This window comes from Plutella xylostella, chromosome 25 (genome assembly GCF_932276165.1).
Source record: "Plutella xylostella chromosome 25, ilPluXylo3.1, whole genome shotgun sequence".
Taxonomy (NCBI): Eukaryota; Metazoa; Arthropoda; class Insecta; order Lepidoptera; family Plutellidae; genus Plutella; species Plutella xylostella.
In genome coordinates, this window is record NC_064005.1 from 8,247,271 (window position 1) to 8,272,097 (window position 24,827).

The 24,827-nt window shown below is 37.4% G+C and overlaps 1 protein-coding gene across 1 annotated transcript in view; it reads left to right on the forward strand.

Moving 5' to 3' along the window:
- The window catches only part of LOC105397931 (hemicentin-1), a 256,295-nt gene that overhangs the window by 227,877 nt on the left and 3,591 nt on the right, over nt 1-24,827 (forward strand). The window contains exons 8-15 of the mRNA XM_038107476.2: nt 146-293; nt 875-1,005; nt 2,149-2,308; nt 2,657-2,760; nt 4,447-4,636; nt 6,955-7,088; nt 17,046-17,226; nt 24,502-24,631. Of these exons, the coding sequence (XP_037963404.2) occupies nt 146-293; nt 875-1,005; nt 2,149-2,308; nt 2,657-2,760; nt 4,447-4,636; nt 6,955-7,088; nt 17,046-17,226; nt 24,502-24,631 (1,178 nt within the window). The remainder of the gene's footprint in view (nt 1-145; nt 294-874; nt 1,006-2,148; nt 2,309-2,656; nt 2,761-4,446; nt 4,637-6,954; nt 7,089-17,045; nt 17,227-24,501; nt 24,632-24,827) is intronic.

Genomic DNA, 24,827 nt, shown 5'->3' on the forward strand with positions numbered 1-24,827 from the left:
AAAATTTACGTCTTTCAAATAAATATTTACTCCTGCCGTAGATCGAACCCAGGATCCATGGCACATGAATCAGAGTTACTAACCCGTCTATCCAATCATCGTCAATATCTTCCTTACAACTTATTAACCCCCACAATGTCTTCAGCTATCGACGGACGGCAACACAACGACGTCGACTGTCTCCCTCCAACTCTCCAAGACGGACGCGGGCGCGCGGCTCGCGTGTCGCGCCTCCAACCCGCAGATGCCTTCAGTACCCGCGTTGGAGGACGGCTGGACACTGGATATACAATGTGAGTTGGATATACAATGTGAGTCTAGATGTCAAAGACGGACGCGGGCGCGCGGCTCGCGTGTCGCGCCTCCAACCCGCAGATGCCGTCGGTACCTGCCCTGGAGGACGGCTGGACACTGGATATACAATGTGAGTTGGATATACAATGTAAGTCTACTCAACTCTCCAAGACGGACGCGGGCGCGCGGCTCGCGTGTCGCGCCTCGAACCCGCAGATGCCGTCAGTACCCGCGTTGGAGGACGGCTGGACCTTGGATATACAATGTGAGTTGGATATAACAAATGGTTTCCAATATATACCTATATTGTGTCATATATGATTACTATATAAGTGCGTGTAGCCAGTATAGCCACTTCTATTTGAGAAATAGATCCTGGTTGCTGCATTAAAGTAATTGCCAAGACTAATAAAACGAACCCAAACTCGGTTAGATGAATTCATTTTCAGTGATGACCTCAGGGCCTGTACATAAAACTGCAATTAGATTAGTTCACCATGCCTTTTCCTATGAAACACTGGCGAGTGGAAGGAAGACGTGATGCTTTTAAGTCTTTAATGAATGGTACTTTTTGTTCTAGATCTTCCAGAAACCGTGGTCCGGTTAGGCACAAACCTGGACCCTACAAATATTAGGGAGGGGTCAGACGTATATTTCGACTGCATCATCAACGCACACCCTTACGTCTACAAAGTGGAGTGGAGACATAATGTGAGTATCATTTAAATATATATTTGTTGAATATACTTTATAAAAGAAATATGCATAGAAGTGTACAAAATGTGGACTTAATGCTAAAAAGCATTTTCTACCAGCAAACCTACTGGTCCTGGAAAAGCAGTAGAAAGGTGCAAAAAAGATAGATAAAAGAAGAAAGAACTAAATATACATAATAGTGGTCACTAAACTTCAAAATTAACTTAAATTATTGTTACCTTATGCAAATGAATAATGAATACAGCTTTATGAGTTCAATGTCATTTTTTCTTTTCTCCTGCAAATGTACCTACCTGACCTTCTGTCTACACAATAGAAAATGCTCCAAAAAGTCCCTCACTGAAAAATATTGAGAGTATACAAAGCGGACGCCACGTATAATGGCACTGTGTCATGAATTTTGAAAGCTTTTTTGTGTTCGATCAGTAATCTGCAGAGCCACTTACTGGCTCGTGATCAAAGCTACTTTTTTAACGAATCAAACTTGTTGTAAAGTGTAATTTAATCTTGTTCTCTAAGTAAAAACACAGCTTTAAATGAGATAAACGTCCCAAGGTCGAGGTGACTTTTAGTTTTGATCGGCGAGATGCTAATGTTGAGGGAAAGTTTATTCATTTATTACAGATTCAATTACATTAAATTTATAACATTGAAGGAATTTTTGGATTTTTGATTTTGTATTTCTTAAATTTTTATATCTCACACAAACTATGTTGATGAGAGAAACCTACGCGTAGCTTAGGTTTCTGAACTTTTGTTTTTGATCTCCCATACAACATTCCATTGTAAAAACTTAAGTAAGAAAATAAAGCCCATTCAAGACTGCACATTGTTGTTCAGTATCCTGTTAAAAAAATATGTAAGGAGTATGTAATTTTCATCAAAAACACGTTATTGAATAAGAGGTAACAAGACCAACGAGGGACAACGTTACGAGGTGTGATGTAACATGTTACACAGTGAGCATTTGTGCAGTCAGTACGTAGTGTTACAGTCAACCTGCTCCACCCGGCTGTCACAAGCTCGCAAGGAATGTTACATTACAATCCGTAACGTTGCGCGTTGGTCAGTACCCGCCTTTAATCTTGCTACACCACTATTCCAACACCCTCTACAACCAAACCCTTCCCTCCACAGGGCAAGACCCTGAACCACAACGTGGGCCACGGGGTCATCATCAGCAACCAGTCGCTAGTGCTGCAGGGCGTGGGACGCCGCACGGCCGGCAACTACACCTGTGTGGGGTTCAACGCGGAGGGCGACGGGGAGAGCAAGCCGTTTAGGCTGGACGTGCTGTGTGAGTTGTCTCTTTTGTACTAAGGGGAAGAGTTGACGGTTGAGAGGGATGGAAGGCTTCAGAGAGGTCACATACAGAGTGTGTGCTAGGTGACCATTAAACCTTTCCAGATGTGCTGTTTGTGTTGTTGTCTCTTTTGAACTCATGGGATGGGAAGAAGAGTTGATGGTTAAGTGAAATGAAACATTTAAGTAGCTTCAATGCTTAGGTTGACGACGATTAAGCATTGCCCTACACTACATAATTATGCTACCCATTAACGCCTATTAACTACTTGTCTAAGCTATTAACTTATGACCTAATCTCAACCCCAACCCATGTACTTAAACCCCCTATCCCTGCCTACAGATGCGCCGACATGCCGCAGCTCGCAGCAGCGCGTGCACGGCGTGGCCAAGCAGGAGCGCGCGCACATCACGTGCCACGTCGACGCCAACCCGCCCGACGTCACGGTAAGTGCACCAGTCTAAGGACCCCTGCATACTAGGCAGCCAGTAAAATATATAAGGTTTATGGGAGCATCGAATTCCAATATATTTTAGTGGCTGCTGTAACCTGGTGCCTAGTGCGCGAGGGGATAAGCGTAACGTAAAGGCATCGTCACTTTTTCTTCCGTCAAACAGGCGTAGGTGTTCGCGAACTCGCGTTATATCTAGTTGACAGAAGAAAAAAAGGCGATCCATTTACGTTACGCTTACGAAAATGTATGGGAATGCCTCATGAATGCCTACACGCAGATTCACAAAAGCCTGACATATATGTTCATGTCCTGAAAATAGCTCGTTACTACTGGCTTTTTACATTGTTAAAAAAGGCAAAATCAGGAGATACCAAATATTAACATAATATAATTACGTAAACTTAGACTTGGACACCTTTCCGTTCAATATATCTCAATCAATTGAACCTGGACAAATTCATTCCAGCCTTATTTACGCATCGCGTATTCCAGTCAAGCGTAAACCAAATCATTAAATATCAGCAAATAATACCTTGGAAACATATTACAAAATCGTTTACACGAGTAGAAATAATGTTACGTTTATTGTTTTCCCGTTACCTCGATGCTGACTCAGTTATTTCAGCGAAAAGCAGGATATTTTCAATAAGCTCAATTTATTAGTTACGCAGAAGCCAAAATTTACAGGGAAAATTATGAGATATTGAAAACGTGCAAGTTATTAACCAACAAATCAAGTCATATTTTTACCTGAGTAGAATGTGATACGATTTTTAGGGTTCCGTACTCCAAAAGGAAAAAAGCAAAGAAAGTTTGTTGTCCATCTGTCTGTCACCACCCTTTTTCTCAAAAACGGGTAAAGATATCAAGTTGATATTGTGCATAACATTTTATAAATTCGCAAGAGGTGTAAATGTTATGTATACCTACTACTGTAGGTCCTGTTACGTTACTACATACTATTATGTTTTATAAATATTTTCAAATCCCTATCTAACGATATCTCTATAAGATTTACGATACGAGATATCTATCTAAACAATATATTTTGTGAATGGCATCCAATAGTCTATAAAATGTCTATAAAATAAATATTTATAGACGTTATTCATTGATTCTCAATACTGACATAAATTTTGTATTTCATAGTTTCGATGATATACCTACCTACTATCGTGTATAATAAAAGATTTAGTGGTCGGTTTACATTCGTTGAAATGGTATATTTTTACTACGAGCTGTAAAATACAAATGTTTAAGTTTCAGAATTGGTATAAGAATTTTACCAATCCATTCTAGAACTTGCAATAATACTTGAAGTTGTATTGTTTTCAAAATGTATTGATTCATTTTAATTTTGAAAGTAGCGTTATTTTGTTTGGATCATTAACAAAAGATTCTACTGATATTATAATTTCAAAATTTTATATATGTATATTACATATTATTATTATTATTCTTTACTCTTTTACGAGAAAAACACCGAAACAATTTTGTCAAAATTTTGGCATGTAGTAAGCTGTAAGCTAAACCCTGGATGAACATAATAATATGAGCTACTTTTCATAGGTATTTTATTATATCATAAATACCTACCATATATTTTATTATAACCACAAACTTTTTCTATCCCCGTCCACCACCAACTCAAACTCAAACGCAACCTCGTCGCCAACAGTTCCGCTGGACGTTCAACAACACGGCCAACAGCAACGAGGTGTCGGACGCGTATGTCTCGCGCGCGGGCACGAGCTCCACGGTCACGTACACGCCGCACACGGAGATGGACTACGGCACGCTGCTGTGCTGGGCGCACAATCGGATCGGCCGCCAGCGCGTGCCCTGCGTCTACCATATTATTGCTGCTGGTGAGTACGATTTCAGAAGTGGGATAGTGAAAGTTACTTAGTAGATTGCTTTCTACATTTAGTATACAAAAGCAGGAGGTGTGTCTACGAGGTGTGAAACGAACTAATAAAATACTATGAAGAGCATCTTTTGCAAGCGATTTCAGAAGTGGGATAAGGATAATTAATGTTTCTTAGTACATGTGTTGCTTTCCGCATTTTTCGGCATTTAGGATACAAAAGCAGCGGGCTACTAGCTGTAATCAGGTAACTAAACCCCTGACTGGTTCGATTCCTAGCCAGAACACACGAACAGCGCCACTCGCTCAGCGCGTGCGTGCTCGCTCCACGCTCCACACGCCGCACACGGAGATGGACTACGGCACGCTGCTGTGCTGGGCGCACAACCGCATCGGCCGCCAGCGCGTGCCTTGCGTCTACCATATTATTGCTGCTGGTGAGTGTTTTGCACCTGATTTCAGAAGTGGGACAGGGAGAGTAGGTGGCTTTCTCTATTTATCTACATTTAGGATACAAAAACAGCTGGTGTCGTGCGTCTATCATATTATTTTCATAATTCATTCTAGAATTTTCCATTTAAGAAGGTACATAAATAGACACGCCTACATAATAAGGTAGGTACATAAAATAGACACGCCTAGATAACCGACAACCGGTTACTATACAAAATTAGGTCTGTAAGGGTTCAATTCCCGCCTTGAACACACGAACAGCACTACTCGCTCAGCGCGTGCGTGCTCGCTCCACGTCACTGCACGCCGCACACGGAGATGGACTACGGCACGCTGCTGTGCTGGGCGCACAACCGCATCGGCCGCCAGCGCGTGCCTTGCGTCTACCATATTATTGCTGCTGGTGAGTGCTTTGTATTTAGTAGGTTGCTTTATGCATTTATCTACATTATGGAGAGAGATACAAGAGCAGCAGGTGTCGTGCGTCTACCATATTACACACGATTTCAGAAGTGGGTTAAAGAATGTTGCGCAATAGCTATAGGCTGTTGCTTTCTGCATATAGGATACAAAAGCAGTAAGTGCGTCTACCACATTTATTCATTTTTCATCGCTACTTTATTTGCATATATTTTGTTCAAATTATAAATTACATGTTAAAAAAGTTAGGTTCAACGTTTTCATTGCCCGTGAGTGTAGTAAGGATTACATACCTTAAAGTATGCATACATATTTGATGAATTTGGGCCACGAGAGCGAGTATTTGAAAATACTCTGAATCTCAATAATAATATTATTTTATAAAGTCTTTGAATATCACAATTTCAGATTTAAATCCCTACACTTAGACCAAATTAAACAATTATTATAAATACCAAAACAGAAAATAACAGCCATTCTTCAACTGAAATTTCTAAACGGATTCCTCTGAAGCGGTTTTATTATTTAGAATTTAGACAAAGCTCCACATAACCGCCGGGTTGTTAGCCAAATAAATTACTGAACGCAGTCTGGGCCGTCTAAATAGACAAAATGGCGGACATTAGTCTAAAATGGCCGACTTTGCCGACAACTTAGGCTCAGCGCACACCAAGAGCAGAGCAGAGCAGAGCATATTGTGAAATCATTGAAAAATTAATCTTATGATAATTCCATACATTTCAAAATTGAATACACGTCCCAACTTGATGCTCGACCATGCTCGAGCTTTCTAGTAAATGTTCGAGTATGCGTTCTACATTTTGCTCGACCATGCGCGAGCATTTTGCAGTTCGGTGTGCGCTGACGCTTAATGTCGTTGAGGTGTTGCAGACTTAAGATATCACGTTTAAATGCTGAGCTGAGTCCCTGCTTAAAGTGATAGTACCTTTGCCCGTAGGTAATGTACTTGTTTGTAAGGTTTTATGTATATGGGTTTATTGTAATGGTTAAGATACATTATTGTCCGTTAATATACGAGTACACTCACGGGCAAAGAAACAGTTTCACTTACAAAATGCAGACACCTCCAATGGCATCAATTTTTTAAAACATTTAATAGGAAATTTGAACAAAATCTTTACGTTTTTAGTTGGTAATATTCTGAGGCGCCGATAAATGTACTTAAATATTTCAGAAGGCGAAATTATAACTCACAGACATCCGACCCCAAACTAGGCGGAACCTGTGATATGGGCGTCTTACAGCTGATATAATATCTACACAAATACATATTATTAACACACAAGACACATAAAGTCACACATATCTGTCTTTAAACCAATCGGGGATTGAACCGGGGACCTTCGGCAGAGTCACATCCCTACACCATTCGACCGTCCAATTTTTTCCTGCCAATGACATAACCCATGAACCCCTCCCCCGCAGGCAAGCCGGACCAGGTGCACAACTGCAGTGTGGTGAACGCGTCGCTCGCCTCGTTCGGGGTGCGCTGCAGTGAGGGCTTCAACGGAGGCATGCCGCAGAGCTTCCTGCTCGAAGTGCGAGAAATTAACACTCAGGTGGGTGCTGTCATGGTGTTGGGGATTCTGAAGGTACAGGTGGCAATTTTAGTGCTGTGAAACTAGACATTTTGCAAGAGGAAAATTGCGATTTACAACAGTTTGCGACAGTTAGGGTCAATTTATGCTAGTACAGAGCAGTGGCGGCTGCACCTCAAGTGCGCCCGTGCGACGCACTACCATTTAAAAACCTTCTAAATATGTACCTACCTTCCTTCTTCCTATACCATACTAGGTACGTCTGCAAAAAAACTTTAAAAAAAATACCAATATAACAACCTTAATACCTCTACCCTAAACATAAATTACATATATCTGATTATCGTTACAAGTAAAATTAAATCGAGCTGGCCTATTTTGATTTCTACTGCAAAAGAATTAGATCTTATTTTTGCTTGAACAAAAACGGCCTCGTGCGCTCGGATTGTCGCACGGGGCGAGCTCCTACATGTAGTATGAAACAGGATGGAAATCGCCCGGCGCGTGAGACGGAAGATGCTCAGTACAAACTGTATGCAGTTCTAGGATAAATTCGTGCGCCGCACGCGACCGGAAATTGCCGAAACAATACGAATGACGCCACGGGAGGCAGGCGCGGGCGGCGGCCTTGACCGGTGGCGTGACCTACGAACGATGCACTTATCATGTCATTCTCACAGTTTCACCTTTCGCGCGCGAATACGTAATTAATCTGTTACTCTAATTACTTATTAACTAAGAAAGTAGTACAGATTTCGTGAGTGTGTATGTGTGTGTGTGAGTGAAAATGAGTGCAAAATACAATATTGACTTCATAAAAAGCAATACTTAGGACATTTCAAAATAGACTGGACATTAAGGAGAGAGGGCAGCACTGTGCTCTGACCTACATCAGTTCCGTAAAGTAAATAATTATTTAAAGAGAAATATCAGTCATTCTGCATCAAAAAGTGAAAGAATACATTAAGTGTTACGTTACTATGCTGTGTAAATGTTATCTCAGTGATCGTGAATGAATCCTGCAAATAAATGCGAAGTGAAATACGTAAACACAAAACAAGGCTAAATACCCAAGAATTTGTGCCAAAGAAGACATTTTGTGAGTAATTTCAATGACAATAATGACATTAATATTTCTTGAACCTAATATTTAACAATGGTGATTGTATAACGAAGCAAAAATATAATTCATGCTCAAAAATCCAGTGAATTCAAACTGTATACAAACATCAGCTGATTGACCAATCAGCTGTCTCTAAAAGTCGACCACAGTAACGCCACCTAGAGGTCAAGACAACTAACTACGATAAAAGGTCCTACACAACATTGATCATTGGACTTAATTAAAACACTAGTGACACCTCCCGGAAATCATCTGAACTACCTGGTACGTGTACAATACTACATTGCACAGATGGCTACAAATGCGAGCAGTGGCCGTAAGATGGCGCAGTCAGTAATATGTCATACATGTAAAAAGCAGGTTGATGCTAAAAGTACCATGATATGTTCGATATGCAATAATAATTTTGAATTTGAATGTACTGGTTACTCACAGAAATTATTCCGCTTAAAAGATGTAGAAGCAAGGAAGAAATGGAAGTGTAAAATATGCGAGTCGAAAACTAAAAAACATATACCTAATTCAAACGTCACTATGAGAAAAAAACATTCTCCGGCTAAATCAACTACAAAAATAACTGCTGCCAGTACATCGCAATCTACACCAAGGGGTCAGTCATGCGATTTAAATGACTCCCACTTACTTACCCCTAGAGACTCACCAACGTCACCGGAACTATTGTTTTCCAGAAGTATGGAATACACCCCAACAGAAACGGTGTTAGGCCAAGAAATGAAGGATACCATCGTTATGCTACAAGCACAACTAGCTAGCTCACAAAACGAGTTAGATAACACTTTAATGGAAAATCACGATCTTCAACGACAAGTATCCAAACTTACAAAAGAAAATGGTACTTTGAGGCTATTATGTCAGTCTCCGCTACATGAAAGTACCAATAAAAATTGCAAAAGATACTCCATGACATTTGGGGATCGGAACACAACATTCACGCCATCGCCACCCAGACGCCAAATGGCAACCAAAATGGAGTTGCAAAATAAGGAACTAGTTCTGAATCTTCAACGAAATATCAAACAGTTAGAACAACAATTGAAAGAAGCCCAAGATGAAATAATGAAACTTTCAGATCACATATGCGCACTTCAAAATAAAATGAAATCCCGTGACTTCTCACCCACTCAAGAAAACAGAGGTAAAGACACCTATCTTGAAGATACGTCAGACTACCTACAGCAAAATCGTAAACTGCTCATCTTTGGAAGTCAGCAATGCGTAGGGTTAGCGTCAGCTCTCATAAAATCAAGAGACAATACTGCATATGAGAAATATACGATATCATCAGAAAGCAAACCTCATGCCCTTACTGCTGATGTGATTAAGAATTGCCAACAGGTCGAACTGGCTTCGGATGACAAACTGATTTTATGCATTGGCGAAAATGACTATGATGTAAAAATTCTTTCAGCTCAGTTGCACAAATTGATTAAACTATTAAATAACATCACTGTAATAATTGTATGTCCATTAGAAAGTATGTATATAAGTAAAAATGACTTGTTCAATTGCTTAAGTAAGGTCTGTAGTCTCTATAAAAACTGCCATATTGTTCAGGCATCGGTTGGACTAGATAAAACATGTAAATTAATTAATTACACTATTGATTGCATTGATTATGACCAAAAATATCTTGATGCTAAAATGCTGAGAAAACTTATAATGTTAAATAAAATTAGCTCAAACAAGCAACAAAAAATGACAGAAAAACATTTCACTAAGGGTACTATACCATACTACTTTGCGAGGCAGTCGGGCAGGATTTCAGAGAGATCTGATTCCATTAGAAAGGGCGATATACCCTGCGATCTCCCCACGGACAATAATGGCCCTCAGTTATTGTTTAAAAAGGTAATAAAAGGAACTATCCCGTACTACTTCACGACTGCGTCAGGAGAGAGTACTGCTAATAAATCTGATGTCAAGGAGACTGCAAAGTACAAATCCATCAAAAAGAGTACTATACCATACTATTTCCCCACGGTAAATAATTCACAGTTTTTTCGTAAATAATAAAAAGCTACATTCAACTTCAAATATGACTATAATGCACCAAAATATAGCCAGTGTCTCTGCCAAACAGGAAATATTAGAACTAACTTTAGAAGAATTAAAAGATACAGGCGAACACCCTGATATATTATGCCTATCGGAAACTTTCGTACGTACTGGTAATGAAAAATACCTTCATATCTTTGACTACGAACTAGCTACTTCGTTTTGCAGAGATAAGCAGCGGGGTGGAACTTGTGTCTTTATTAAACAAGGAATGATCTTTAAGGACTACTATAAAAAGAAAAGTAATGAAAATAAAAGTAGTTACTTACTTTATTCAAATATATTGAAAAAATGTATATTGAAATCTAAAAAGAATTGTAACGAAAAATTTATTAGTAAAAGTAGAAACAAGTGTAGAGCAACGTGGTCAGTAATAAATAATCTAGTTGGTAAAACAAAAAGTGACCCGAACAGCATATCAGAATTAAATATTAATAAAGAACACATCTCAGATCCTACAAAAATAGCGACAGCCCTTAATAATTATTTTATTGAATCTACAAATACCTCCAACGTGACATCCAACACTACCGAACAACAAAGGAGATGTGTTTCGTATGCGAACTCTATATTCCTTTTACCCATGACTACCGCAGAGGTAAAAATGGAACTTATAAGCTTAAACGATACAAATTCAGAGGGATGCGATGGAATCAGTACCAAAATAATTAAGATATGCACTGATCAGTTACTTGAAATACTGACATATCTAATAAATCTATCATTTTCGATGGGTTCCTTTCCGGAAAAATTAAAACTTTCACTCGTTAAGCCACTGCATAAAGGAGGTAGAAAGGATGATCCTAATAATTATCGCCAAATAACACTCATACCAGTATTATCGAAACTCTTTGAAAAATGCATGCTTAAAAGATTATTAAATTACTGCGATAAGTATAAAATTATCTCAAATGAACAGTTTGGATTTCAAAAAAGAAAGTCGACCACTCTAGCAATATTCACTCTTATTAGAACTGCTTTGACGAATCTAAATAATAACTATTTTACGACAGGTTTGTTCTTCGATTTGTCAAAAGCTTTCGATTTCGTTGCTCATGATCTTCTATTACACAAGCTACAAAAAATGGGCATAAGAGGACTTGCTCTACAATGGATTATAACATACTTAACGGGTCGACAGCAGTGCGTCGTAGTTAACAAATTACAAGCAAATGAGCTAATGTCGTATTCTTCTAACTATAGAGAAAACAGATGCGGAGTGCCTCAAGGTAGCGTGTTAGGGCCGTTACTGTTTATACTATATATAAATGATATACCGCAGATCACCTATCAAAAAACCATCTTATATGCTGATGATATTTCAATAATTGTAGCCACTAATAAAAAAAACAATTCAGTAAAGGACCATGAAGTGGACGTTAATGAGACCATTGACAAAATCATCGAATGGCTACAATCAAACAATTTAAAAATTAATTTAAATAAATCTGTATATATGCAATTTAATAATCCGGTTCAATCCAAATATAAATTTAAACTTGACATAGATAAAATAAAGAGTGTAACACAAACTAAGTTTCTAGGCTTAATTATAGACCAGGACCTAAATTGGAAAATACAAGTAGAAAATTTGTGTAGTAGAGTCAATAAATTTATTTATGCTCTAAATCAAATAAGAAAAATCACTGATAGAAAAACTGCAGTCATATCTTACCGTGCGTACATAGAGTCTCTATTTCGGTATGGAATCATATTGTGGGGGAATAGCACGGATATAAATAAAGGATTTATTGCTCAGAAAAAATGCATCAGGGCTATTTGTGGGGTCCCTCCTGACGAATCATGTAGAGCCCTTTTCAAAAATCTGGATCTGTTAACACTACCTTCACTCTACATATACGAAGTTAGTAAGTTTGTCAATGAGAACAAAGATTTATTCAAAATAAAATCGGATTTAAGCTTAAGACCTCAAAGGAATGCTAATAGATTAGTTTATGAAGAGGTTCCTAACTCTTCTAAATACGGGAAAAGTTGCTTGACAATGTGTGTGAAAATATACAATACCATTCCGTGTGAATTCAAGTCACTAAGTAAGCACTTGTTCAAAAAAAAGCTTTACCAATGGTTGTGTGATAAAAACTTCTATGATATTAAGGATTTATTCAATATTAATTATTAATGTTATGTGAATTTTGAATAGTATATTTATTGTGTGACATTTATTTAGTTTTATACAAAGAAGCATGAAAGTTTAAAAATTTATTGTGACATTCTGTACTTATATTTGCATGCAATTATCAACTTGCTAAACATGTGACTCTAATATGTAAACTGTATCATCCATATACCGTGTTTTTTGCAAATAAAGATTTATCTTATCTTATCTTATCTTAAATCTGCTGGGCCGCCTCGGCCTTTTCTCATCTTAAAACAGGAGTGCAAAACGAATTTTCAAAAGTGAAATGTACAATAAAATGAAATGGTTATGTGGATGTGAGAGACTAAATGCTGTATTTTGCTTTCCGTGTGTTGTTTTCGTTTCGGCGGAGAAGCAATTTCGCGTCAAAAAAGGAATAAGGTATAATATACTTATATATTTTTTTACTTCTAATTGTAATAATCTATTTTTCTTCCAAAATTTACTAAACCCATAAAGTGCACCACCGGGTATCTGAGGCACCAGCCGCCACTGGTACAGAGTCGAAGCGCATCGAAACGTCTATTCAATACTGAACATTACAAATACAACATTAACTCCACAGCATAACGCACACATTGCTACTGAGATTTTAAAAAGTCGCGCGCATTCTTCGCGATTCGCGCGTCTACGCGTGACCAACGCAACCAACCATTCGTGCGGCTTTGCTTTAGTTGTGAAGAATTTGACGCTTCGCTGCGCTTCGACTCTGCCCCAGTATAAATTGACCCTTACATATGATTTTTCATTTGATTTTGACAGAATGTTATGCTCAAAATTGTATGATAGTAACTGTCAGGCTATTGATAGATAGAGTATCGAAACTGGCAGTTATAGCGTCTCAGCACATAATTAAGCGTTATTTAATAAGCGTAACTTAAAGGGATAGCCTGATTTTCTTCTGTCAACCAGGCGTTCGCGAGCTCGCGTTCTACTATCAATAGGCTCGTGACCTTTATTATGAATGCTACTACTGTCTTACCACCACCGGCATATTAGTCAGGTTTGATTTTGATAGATACCTAGAGGAACTTATACCTTCTTCGTATTCAGCCTGTACTACTAGGCTAAAAAGGGTTGGACATTGAAACAAAATTGCTGTATCTGAAACCGTTTTTATTGTTATTTACTAAATATCTAAAATAAGCTTCTGTGAGCGCTTGGGTTAAATTCCTCCAAAATTCCAACCTACGAGAGACGAAATACTGGGAATTCTATTTCAATAACAGCCCTAATTTAGTAATTAGTTTATGTTATTCTTAATTATTTTATTTACAAATAAAAAAATACTTACATTAGCATATAATTTATACTATAAATCATACATAAGTTGTATATTTCATGCTTGGAATCATCATATTTGAAACAAAGACCCAATTTACTCTAACTAGTAATCATCAATTCGATTTGTTAGCTGTTTCCTGGTTTTCTAGGAAATACTAATCATTATGTATCTATCAATGATCAACCAAACCATGTAACAAGTTGTTAGAAAATCATGTATGTCGTGTTTTAGGAAAATATATGTACCTACAACCAAAGTCAAAGTCAAAGTCAAAATCAAGTCAAAATTTTTTATTCATCGTACAAATATAAAATTTTCTGATGAACGTCAATTTTTACAAATTACTCTCCGTTCGGATAAGGGGGGGCTCTTTCTGTCTAAGGAGAAGAACGGAGGCAAGAAACTCCTGAGCCATCTTTTCAAAAAAAAGACTTAAAACTAGTTGGTATACAATACATATAAGCTTAATAATAATTATTATAATAATATGAGCAGAGCTAATTACTTATCACAGCCATGCATTAACGTCCTCTAAGTAATCATCAATTTTATAATAAGCTTTTTTACTGAGTTTCTCTTTAATGTAACACTTAAACTTATTCTCTGGCATTTGAGCAACTTCTGCTGGAAGCTTATTATAAAATCTAATACAGTACCCTAAAAACGATTTATTAACTTTCGCCAGACGCATCGCTGGAAAAGCCAGCTTATGCTTGTTCCTAGTATTAATGTCATGATTACTGCCAATTGTATCAAAAGTTGAAATATTCTTTCGTACATACATTAAATTGGAAAAAATGAACTGACATGGAACTGTAAGGATGTTAATTTCTTTAAATAGTTCTCTCAATGAATCCCTGGAACCAAGTTTGTATATAGAGCGGATGGCTCTTTTCTGTAATACAAATATAGTCTCAATATCAGCGGCTCTACCCCAAAGCAAAATGCCATAAGACAATAAGCTGTGGAAATAACTAAAGTAAACTAATCTGGCGGTTTCAACGTCGGTCAGTTGTCTAATTTTCCGTACAGCAAAAGCTGCCGAGCTCAACCTTCCAGCCAATTTGGCAATGTGAGGTCCCCACTGTAACTTTGAATCTATAGTCATACCAAGAAAGACAGTATCATCAACTAGGTCCAATTTATTCCCATCTAGAATAATGTTAGTATCGCATTGTCTAACATTCGGCAGTGTAAATTTAATACATTTCGTTTTCTTAGAATTCAATAAAAGATTATTTACGGTAAACCAATCGTGTATGTCAGATAGAATAGAATTAATTTCATAAAAAATATTTTCACTTCTTTTAACTTTAAAAAGCAAAGAAGTATTGTCAGCAAATAAAACTATATTAGTCAATTTTTCAACCATAAAAGGCAAGTCATTAATATAAATGAGGAATAAAAATGGTCCTAGAATAGATCCTTGAGGGACGCCTATCTTTACATGAGCCCCCTGTGATTTAGTATTATTAATATCGACCCTTTGTTGCCTCTTGTCTAAATATGAAGCTATCAAATCTAAAGCCTTTCCTCCTATTCCATAGTATCTCAGTTTCGAAATTAAAGTCTGATGGTCTACACAATCAAACGCCTTCGACAGATCACAGAAGACTCCAATAGCATCGTGATGGTCTTCCCAGGCGTCAAATATGTGCTTAATTAACGCAGTACCGGCATCGGTTGTTGATTTGCCTTTTGTAAAACCATACTGCTGGCTATGAAACAATCGAGCTTCATTGAAATGCAAAAGCATCTGACTGAGTATGATCCTCTCAAATATTTTACTCAAAACTGGAAGAACCGAGACAGGCCTGAAATTTGCAGGGTCCTCCATATCCCCACTCTTGAACAGAGGTATAATTTTACTCAATTTCATAAGATCTGGGAACACACCTTCAGCGATACATTTATTAAAAATGTTAGCCAAAATTGGGGCGATTTTATTAATAATAGAAAGAACAAATTTAACTGACATTCCCCACAAGTCTTCAGTTTTCTTCATATTTAAGGACTTAAATGTTTTTATAATAGTTAATGTATTTATATATCTGAATTTAAATTCCTTATCGGTTGAAGGTGCGTTCTCCTTCATCAGGGTTTCAGCTAATGTAGCTGAAGAATCTAGGTTGCAAGTAGTCTCTAAAGGAATGTTCGTAAAAAACTCTTCAAAGACTCTCGCCACCTCGTCATTTGATGTTATTATGTCATTACCTACCTTTAAAGATAAATTAGTCTCGCGTGTTCGATTCTTCCCCGTTTCGTTATTAATAATATTCCAAATGGCCTTAGATTTGTTAGCCGAGTCTTTAATCTTGTTATTAATAAAAATTGTCTTCGCACAGTGACAGACACATTTGTACATTTTGCTATATTTCTTCACATAAGATTGAAAGTCAGGGCGGAGTATGAATGATTTCATCTCATACAGATCATATAATGTCGCCCTGCTTTTGCGAATACCATCTGTAGCCCAGTCACAAAATTTAATTTTATTGTCTATCAAAACTTCCTTCGTTTCAAAATTACTCTCAAACTCATCAGCTATTATCTTAAATAAGTTAGTATACATCTCATTAGAATTGCAATCTACTTTAACCTTCGGAAGTTTTTCGTCTAGTTTCTTCAAGTAATTGTAAATTTTCTTTGTAGTAATCGGTCTGCATCTCACCTTAGTTTTATTTGTCTTGTCAGTGTTTACTAAGGTAATGGTCTGCCCACTGTGGTCTGACCTCAGACAATTTATCACACTACTGTCTTTAAACTCACAGTTACAGAATATGTTATCTAGACAAGTGGCCGACGTGGATGTAATCCTAGTTGGTTCCAGAAAGACATTAAAAAGATTAAATGATTTAAAAAGTAACAGTAATTTCGACCTATTAGGAGAGTCACCTAATAGGTCAACATTAAAGTCACCACACACTATTACTTCCTTTTTACTATTGGAAGCTAACCTTAGAACATCCTCCATGACAGTCTCAAAGGTAATGAAATCACCAGTAGGTGGCCTGTAGGTACATACTATTATATACTTGTTTAGCTCTGCACATGAAATTTCTATATGGTGTTTAACAGAAAGAGCTACTATGTCCTTTCGTTCAATATAGCTGAATTTGCTCTTTACCCAATAAACCACAAACTATTTTGTTCACTAATACTTTCCGAAATGTTGATTTTTTGCACACCTTATAGACGTACAAATTTTTTTCCTGTACCTCTCCGCTCCTGTGAGTTTACCGGTAGAAAATACTTTCACCATAAAATCAACCTTTTTCCCTCATTTTTTATGAAAATGCAACAAATAAATAAATAATTAACCTCTTTATCCCCCAGGACATTGTAGCAAACGTATCGAGCGCCGTGCCACGGTTCACAGCGGTGGGGTTGTCCCCTGGACGCACGTACGCGGCGGTAGTGCTCGCCTACAACGCCAAGGGACGAGGCGAGCCGTACCCACTGAGGGCCAGCACGCTACGCCCGCCTGAGAAACATCATGTTCATGATAAGAGCTTAGGTGAGTGAAGCAAATTAATTCAGAAATGGCTTTTGTGGAAAATATGCGAGTTCGTTGTTGAACGTCACTTACTACTAACTTAGGAAACATAGTTCATCACTTGGTTTTAAAAAAAAACATGATATGATACAAAATTCTACGTATTTGTATCCTGCATGAATTGAAAATTACATTAAATTTTCAATGGAATATAGGGAAAGCTTGATCAATGGGGAGTAACGCGTGTGAATTTGCCGCTAGGGGCGCTGGTGTCGACTGAGGTTAAGTGACATTTTACTTTTCATATAATTTGTTTGGCGGGCTTCGTGATAAATTATATTTTCGTTCATTTCCCTGTTGAAAAGTGATCTCTTTTCGCGAAATTATCGCAAATATGGATTATTTATCGATGAATGTGCACGCTTTGAAAGCTGAATTAAGGAAAAGAGGCGCATAAATAAGCGGTCTCAAAGAGCAGCTAATTCAGAGGTTAGTTTGTTTACTGTTTACAAACTTATTTTTTACGAAATGTATGCTTGTTTGCTTTAGGTAACAGCTATGTTTTTGCTTTTTACAGACACCAAGACTATGACCGTAACAGTAACTTGGTTGTTAACGTAGAGGACAGCATCATACAACAAAATGGTTCAGTGTATACTGTTGAGTGGCCTTAAGAAACTTTGTATAGCAGTGTAAACACTAAAAATGAAACTCCAGATCTAGATATTGTCACCAATGAGTAACTTCTTTGGAATTTATGTACAGTGTACGTACGTACATACCATCGCTCTTACGGTGAATGAAAACATCGTGATAAAATCTGCATATCTAGATTTTCGAACCCACCAACCTGCAGAGGACCAGTGTGGTAGGAAATGGTCCAAGCTTAGGAGTTGAGTTTAGACCTTAAGGCGATATGGACAAAGGCTCCATTCGAGTGAGCCAGGTGCAGGTACTGACACCCCCACAAATAATAGAATACTTAGTATACTATACTACCATTATTAAGTTTCAACTAACAACTCAACCAGCATTCATTGTGTGGATTACTAATGTGTTATATTTTTTGTATAGCAGTGTGTTTAAACGGAAAGGATAAATAAAAGTTAAATCAGTGTGTAATTCTTTTATTTTTAGTGTATTTATTAAATGCCTAATCCTTATTTACATTATGTTCTTTCTGAAATTGGTTATAATGATTTTCACAAACACGAGATTGTCGGATAATAATTATTTCACAAGCCACTGTTTTAGAACAGTTTTATCACTTGGTAACATATGTCCTCCTTTTCTTTCCCAATATAACGGATCTGAACAACATTGCGGCATAGTAACTCGATATGATGATAGTTATTTTATAATTAATAAGCTTATAACGACGGTGGAAAGGCAGAATGTTTTATCCGCCACTTTTGGCGAATATGAGTTATATACACCGTTGGAATCGCCTGATTTTTCTCTTTCGAATGGTGCGGGTCTCGTTTCGATCTGAGCACTTTTTTGTCGCTTAAGACATCGGTGATTTTGGAAATCTTAATACTTTTTTCTTGTATTAAGAGCCACTTTTTTTGTCATTTGTATGTTCAAACATACATGATCAATAATGAAGTTATATATAACATTTTACCCTTACTAAAACAATAAAACACTATGACTTAATTCATTTTGAATGAATGTGAATTTGTATCATTAGTTACTTAAGCGATCTACCTGATTGCGAAATGAAACATAATGGATATAAAACTAAATGCCTTCCTGTCAAATATAACATAAAAGCACTTAATATATTTTACGTAATTGTAATTTAGGCCTCACTGGCACTTAAACCATTTTACCGGTCAGTCTTACTCGCGGCGTTTGGCGGTTAATACAACTTTACCTAAATCTGTTTAATGGTACAATTGGCACTTAAGCGGTATTTTGCGATTTGTAGATAATTGATATAAGTGATATAAAACAATTCAAAAGAATCGCAATGAAGCGGTTTATGGTGTTTAAGCTGTTATATTATTATTATATCCAGAAGGATATTGCGTGAAAACGCCAATATATAAATAGGACCGGTTGGAAAGGTGTCGCTTCAGTACCCCGCCGGGACGTTCATTCGGAGAGGACATGCGTCTATGCGACAGTTGGCGCCGCGTGCGCAGCGTAATTACGTAGGTACAAACTCAGATTCGTTCGCCAGTATAAAACTATTTATAAATATTTTTTTATTTTATCACCAGATAACTACATTAAATTATAATATCTATTATATTACGGTTCTAAATAATAGTGTTGCTATAATTAATATTTATTGAGTTATTAATAAAAATATACACTTGCTTCTCCTAAATTGCTGTTTCTATGCAAGTAGGGAATTTTAACGTTTCTCTAAAAGGATCCAACCAAATATTTATTTTTTTATAAAATATTTTTTCTATGACAATATGGTTCTTAATGTAAAATATTTTTAATGTATTAACATGACGTTACTTTTTATACAAAATAATATATATAAAATAAACTTATTCTTAAATAATTTACCTATATCGAAATCTAGTCAGAAACAGGATTTCTTATCTATATAAAAATCTAACCGAAAATGTGTTCCCAAGCGCAAAACTCTGGATCAACTTAACCGATTTTGATAATTGTTAAGTAATTATACGAAATAGAAGACCACGTTTTAAATGAGTGACCACGAGTACCACGACCTGTTTGTATCCCATAATTTTCAGAATAAAGTATTTTAACGAAAAGCAAACCTTATAAGAAAAAGTTGGACATGAATTAAATTAACTTTTACTCTAACTTCGCTTCATCATCCTCCATCGGTGAAGAGTGCAATATCAGGTATATTGCATCTATCCTGCTTTTTATGCCTCCGTAGGAAATCCATCGTTCCCTGGTACTTTGCCACTCTTCAGCGATCGTATGGTCCGTATCAATTCGTCTTATTTGAGGGTTGGATATTTAAATTTCTGTCAAGGTGCAGGATAGTCCTAAATCTCATCATTAATCATCATCACGACCCATTACGTCCCCACTGCTGGGGCATGGGTCTCCTTCCAATGAAGGAATGGTTTAGGCCTAGTCTACTACGCTGGCCTAGCGCGGGTTGGTGGGCCCCAACACAAGCAATCTTGTGCTGAGAGAGTTGTCGGGGAAGTGGGCAACCCAACTGTCAGACGTTTTCAAGCCGCAGCCGCCCGAAGGCCTCTGACTAGCTTTAGCGACCTGCCTATTTTATTAATCATAATGATTACGATTATGCATCAAGATACAAGATGCTCCTGGTATATTTGCATCTGCATCCAACTCCTCAGGTTAGGATCATTAAAAACTTTGGCAATGTGGCCATACCATCTTGAAAGTCAATCATCAATAGTAACAAGCAGATATCCTGGGTTTTGTTGCAATGTTCTTCAAGATGCTTTGTATAGATCCTTCATGTTTCTTATGGCAGCCGATGGTTGTGGTCTCATTTCTGGACATAGAGTCACCCCTAGCAGCGTTTTTCCTTTTATAAATTACGTTTGATATTAAGTTCACAAAGAAAATACTCGTACGCAAGTGCTTCTTTATAATGGTGGTTCTTTGGAATGGTCGTCAAGTTCGACGTTAAGTCTTCCTTGATGGTTGATCATATCCCATGTTTCTTTAGACATACCATTCATTCTTTAAGTGTTCCTTGTGTCTTATTATTCCTTCGCAAATTTTTAACAACACGTCTTTGATGCCAGACCTTTGATCTTTGAATGAGACCTCGTCCAGGCTTAGTAGATGGTATTTGTTGTCGATCTGGATACTAAGTTATCTTTTAACTTGTGGGTCCTGCAGCTTATTTACACGACACCTTTGGCAGATCTTGTGGCCTGCTCCTAAACTCCCACTATCTTCATGCAGATTTTTCCATCGACTTAGTGGTGATCACTATTGACATCAGCAACCCTCTTATTCCTAACATCCAGAAGTGTCTCCATTTTCGACTAATCGTCTGTCGATTTGATTCTCGGTCCGGCTGTCGGGTGAGACCTAACTCACATTGTGATAGTCCTTTGGGGTTACCACCACTAAACATTAGCCATTAACAATCCTAAAGCATCGTCGCTTGATTATCAAATATAGCGTATCTTGTATGAATTTGACAGATAGTTTAAAGCGAGCGACGCTGCTTATGAATTGATAATTGCTAATGTGTCTTGCCCACACTAACATAGGTGCCGATACACGGACGCTGACCAAGGAAACTGTGCACCGAATCAGAGTTGCACAGAGAAATATGGAGCGATCCATGTTAAAAGCATTTTGCTTACAGACTGAACTGAAATGGGAGTCAGTAGGACACTTGGCTCGAAGGCAAGACGGAAGGTGGACAAAGGCGGTGACAGAATGGTGGCATAGAGACTGATGAATAAGTAAACCTGATCACTTGGATCTCAATCTGAAAGTGATTTCGCGGTGAACAATATGTTAATAAAGTTTATAATAACATAATGCTTCGAGAAAAGGATGGTACGGCCGTGCCGCTTCTTTGCTCGACTTAGTGAGGGCACTGCCGTGCCCCCATATATTATGAAATTTTTGTTTTCACTCTAGCTGACCCTTTTTACCTTTTATACCTTCCTTGAACTTTCACAAATGTTTCTAGACCAAAATCGGTTCAACCGTTCTCGAGTTCTGAGGTCTAATTATAAGTTCATTTATTCTTTAAGTCATTCATCCTAGATATAAATTGCCTTAGTTCGGCGGTTAATTCATTCTTATGGAATGTTTAAAGTAACATAAATTATTATAATACATTATGCTGGTGTGATGGTTAAATCTCCTTGGTCTTTAAATTGTTTTTACTTGTATTTTATTAAAATGTTAATGTCGTTTAAGCCAATTTTACCTGACTGAGATTTCAGATGCCTATGTCTTATGTCCCTTATTACAGTAAATAGATTATGTACATTCATTTTATATACAGAATTACATAGAAAACTATTTCAATTTTACGTATTTCAATTTTCAATGCCATAGCTAGAATAATTACAGAGATATGATTTTTTTTCGAAAATTTCAAACTTTAAATCGCTCTGGTGAACATTTTAAGTCATGGCGCTTCAAACATTCTGCCTTTCCACCGTCGATAAGATTCAAGATTTAAAACTTTATTTGGCGCCAATTTGATAAAGTCGCCTTTGATAAATTTGACAGCTATGGTACCTCTTAACCTCAGTCGACAGTGGCGCCAACTGGTGAGCAAAAAAACGGTAGTCCCCATTCAAACAGTAGTGAAAATGAAAAATTAAAATGTTTTATACGTTATAAAATAAAATCATTGTAACATGATAGTTAACAAAGGTGTACTGTAAAAACAGTATCAGTTATATTTATTATTATCATTTCAATAATCAGTTCTTAGTAGTTCGTACATACTTGTAGTACGCCTTCTTACAAAGTGTATTTTTATATAGTATTGAGCAATGAAAAAGTTCCAGTTGTTGATAATATCACCAAATTATTCCTAAACGGAAAAGACTAGCTTATTGACGTCGTCTGCAATATGCAAGTCACCCTTAACAGCTCATCAGAATATACCTACCAACTAAAAACGTAAATATTTTGATCAAATTTTTACCCCCTTATTCATAGAGAAGTTACAAAACGTTTTAACTAATAAACTGTTTTGTCCCTCTCCAACAAAGAACAATTTGTTCTTTGACAGAGAGGGACAAAACAGTTTATTAGTTAAAACGTATTGTAACTTCTCTATGAATAAGGGGGTTAATGTTTAAAAAAATTGGGTCATTTGATGTTGAAATTTTGTGGGTGCAACTTTTTCATTTCTCAAGAGTGTTTTTCCTAAAGTCACCAGAAGTAAACCCTGGTCTGCTCTACATCCTGCATTGTATTTTTTCAATAACATTGTTAGAATAAACGACTGACGTAGATACTAATAGCTCTACGGGATATTGGAAATTGCCTCCGTATCATCTGTTTGTTTATTGCCTACCTACAAACTAGGGATGTTACTGGGACACTAAACCAAACTGGTTTAGAAACAGATTCTATTATGGTCCACCTCATTTTTGTTTTAACACAAAATTAATTTCCTTTAAATCCTCTTGCTCACATTTTAATACATTGTATGAATAAAAGAACTCTTATCACGTCAAAAATACTACTTTGAATTTTTCATTGTTTGAGAACTATCCAACTCATCATGTTATTTTTATTTGCGCACCTTACTTACTCTCTGAACCTCCTGCAGGTTGACTGGTAGAAAATACTTGTAGCATTATGTCCGCCTGATTAAACATTAGGTATTAGGTACTATTCTAAGTCTGCAATTAAAGTACCTATAAATTAATAGGTTATCATAGATTGTCTGATATTCCTTTATTTAATACCTCTGCAATTTTGCGAGGATATAAAAAACGTAGCCATTGTAACACACACGCACAAATACACGACATCACTATCGTAAGGGATGAAGGGAATATCAATCTTAAGGTCTCAACGAAATCTTTGTTTTTTATTGGTCTGAAGGTCGTTATAGTTACTCATTCTTTCATCCCCTTTGTTCGTTTCAAGCTGAGCCTATAGATTGTTGATGATATATTTTATTGACGTTTTCAAATTGAATTTTGATTAATATTTTATATTGGAAAGCCGTTCAGAAGAGATTGTATCTTTATCTTTACAAAGTGAAGGTGGAAGGTAGCTACACTACACAGAATTTCAATAATGATTAAGGCTCGTTTTTAATTAAGTATATTTTGTTAAAACCATTCTTGTTAATGTAGTACAGTCGGCAAAAGAGAACCCAGTATCCCAATATCCATTAATAAATGGGAACCAAATTTCTGTGTGTGTGAGAGAGAGAGAATCAATTATATTTACAAGGAAATGGGAGTAATTCGGAATAACTTCTATGACTGGCCCATCCTTTCACTACACGATGACGACCCCACTTCAGCATACCTAACACGAGACGCAAGACGAGCATGACAAAAGTTTTATATTTTCTCCGAAGCAGGCGATGTGAGTGACCGCGACAAAAACAACTTTTGTCACGTTTGACGTGCGTGTCTTGAGCACCGTGCTAAATATATTGAGCCATGTTCGACCGCGGCATACCTGCGGTTGCCGTAAGCCTGCGTTGCCAATATTCGCGAAATCGTCCCCATATTGCGTAGCCGCCGCGCGAGCCTATGTTTGATGGTTTACCGCGCACTGGTTCAGTCTCATCAAATCCTCGTATCGAAACATGGCTTTAGTACTTATCACGGACTAGCTAACAACCCTTCGTTTTCCCCACAGACCTGCCTCGCACCGCGTTCCAGATGTCGGGGGCGATGTCGGCGGCGGTGGGGGGCGGGGGCATCGTCATGATCCTCGCCATCCTGTTCATGGTGGCGCTGAGGCAGCGGTGCGCCAAGAGGAAACCCAGGTAGCTTTGAACTTAAGTTAAGTTTACTCTTGGAGTTAATCCTCCAGATTTGGTGTGCCAAGAGTCCCAAAAGGAAGGGTGTTTTGAACTTGGAGTTAAGGTTCCAGATTCGGTAGTCCAAGAGGAATGATAAGTGAGAGGTTGTTTTAAACTTTAGAAGTTGGATATAAGGATTTTGAGATGAGCAATGTATTAT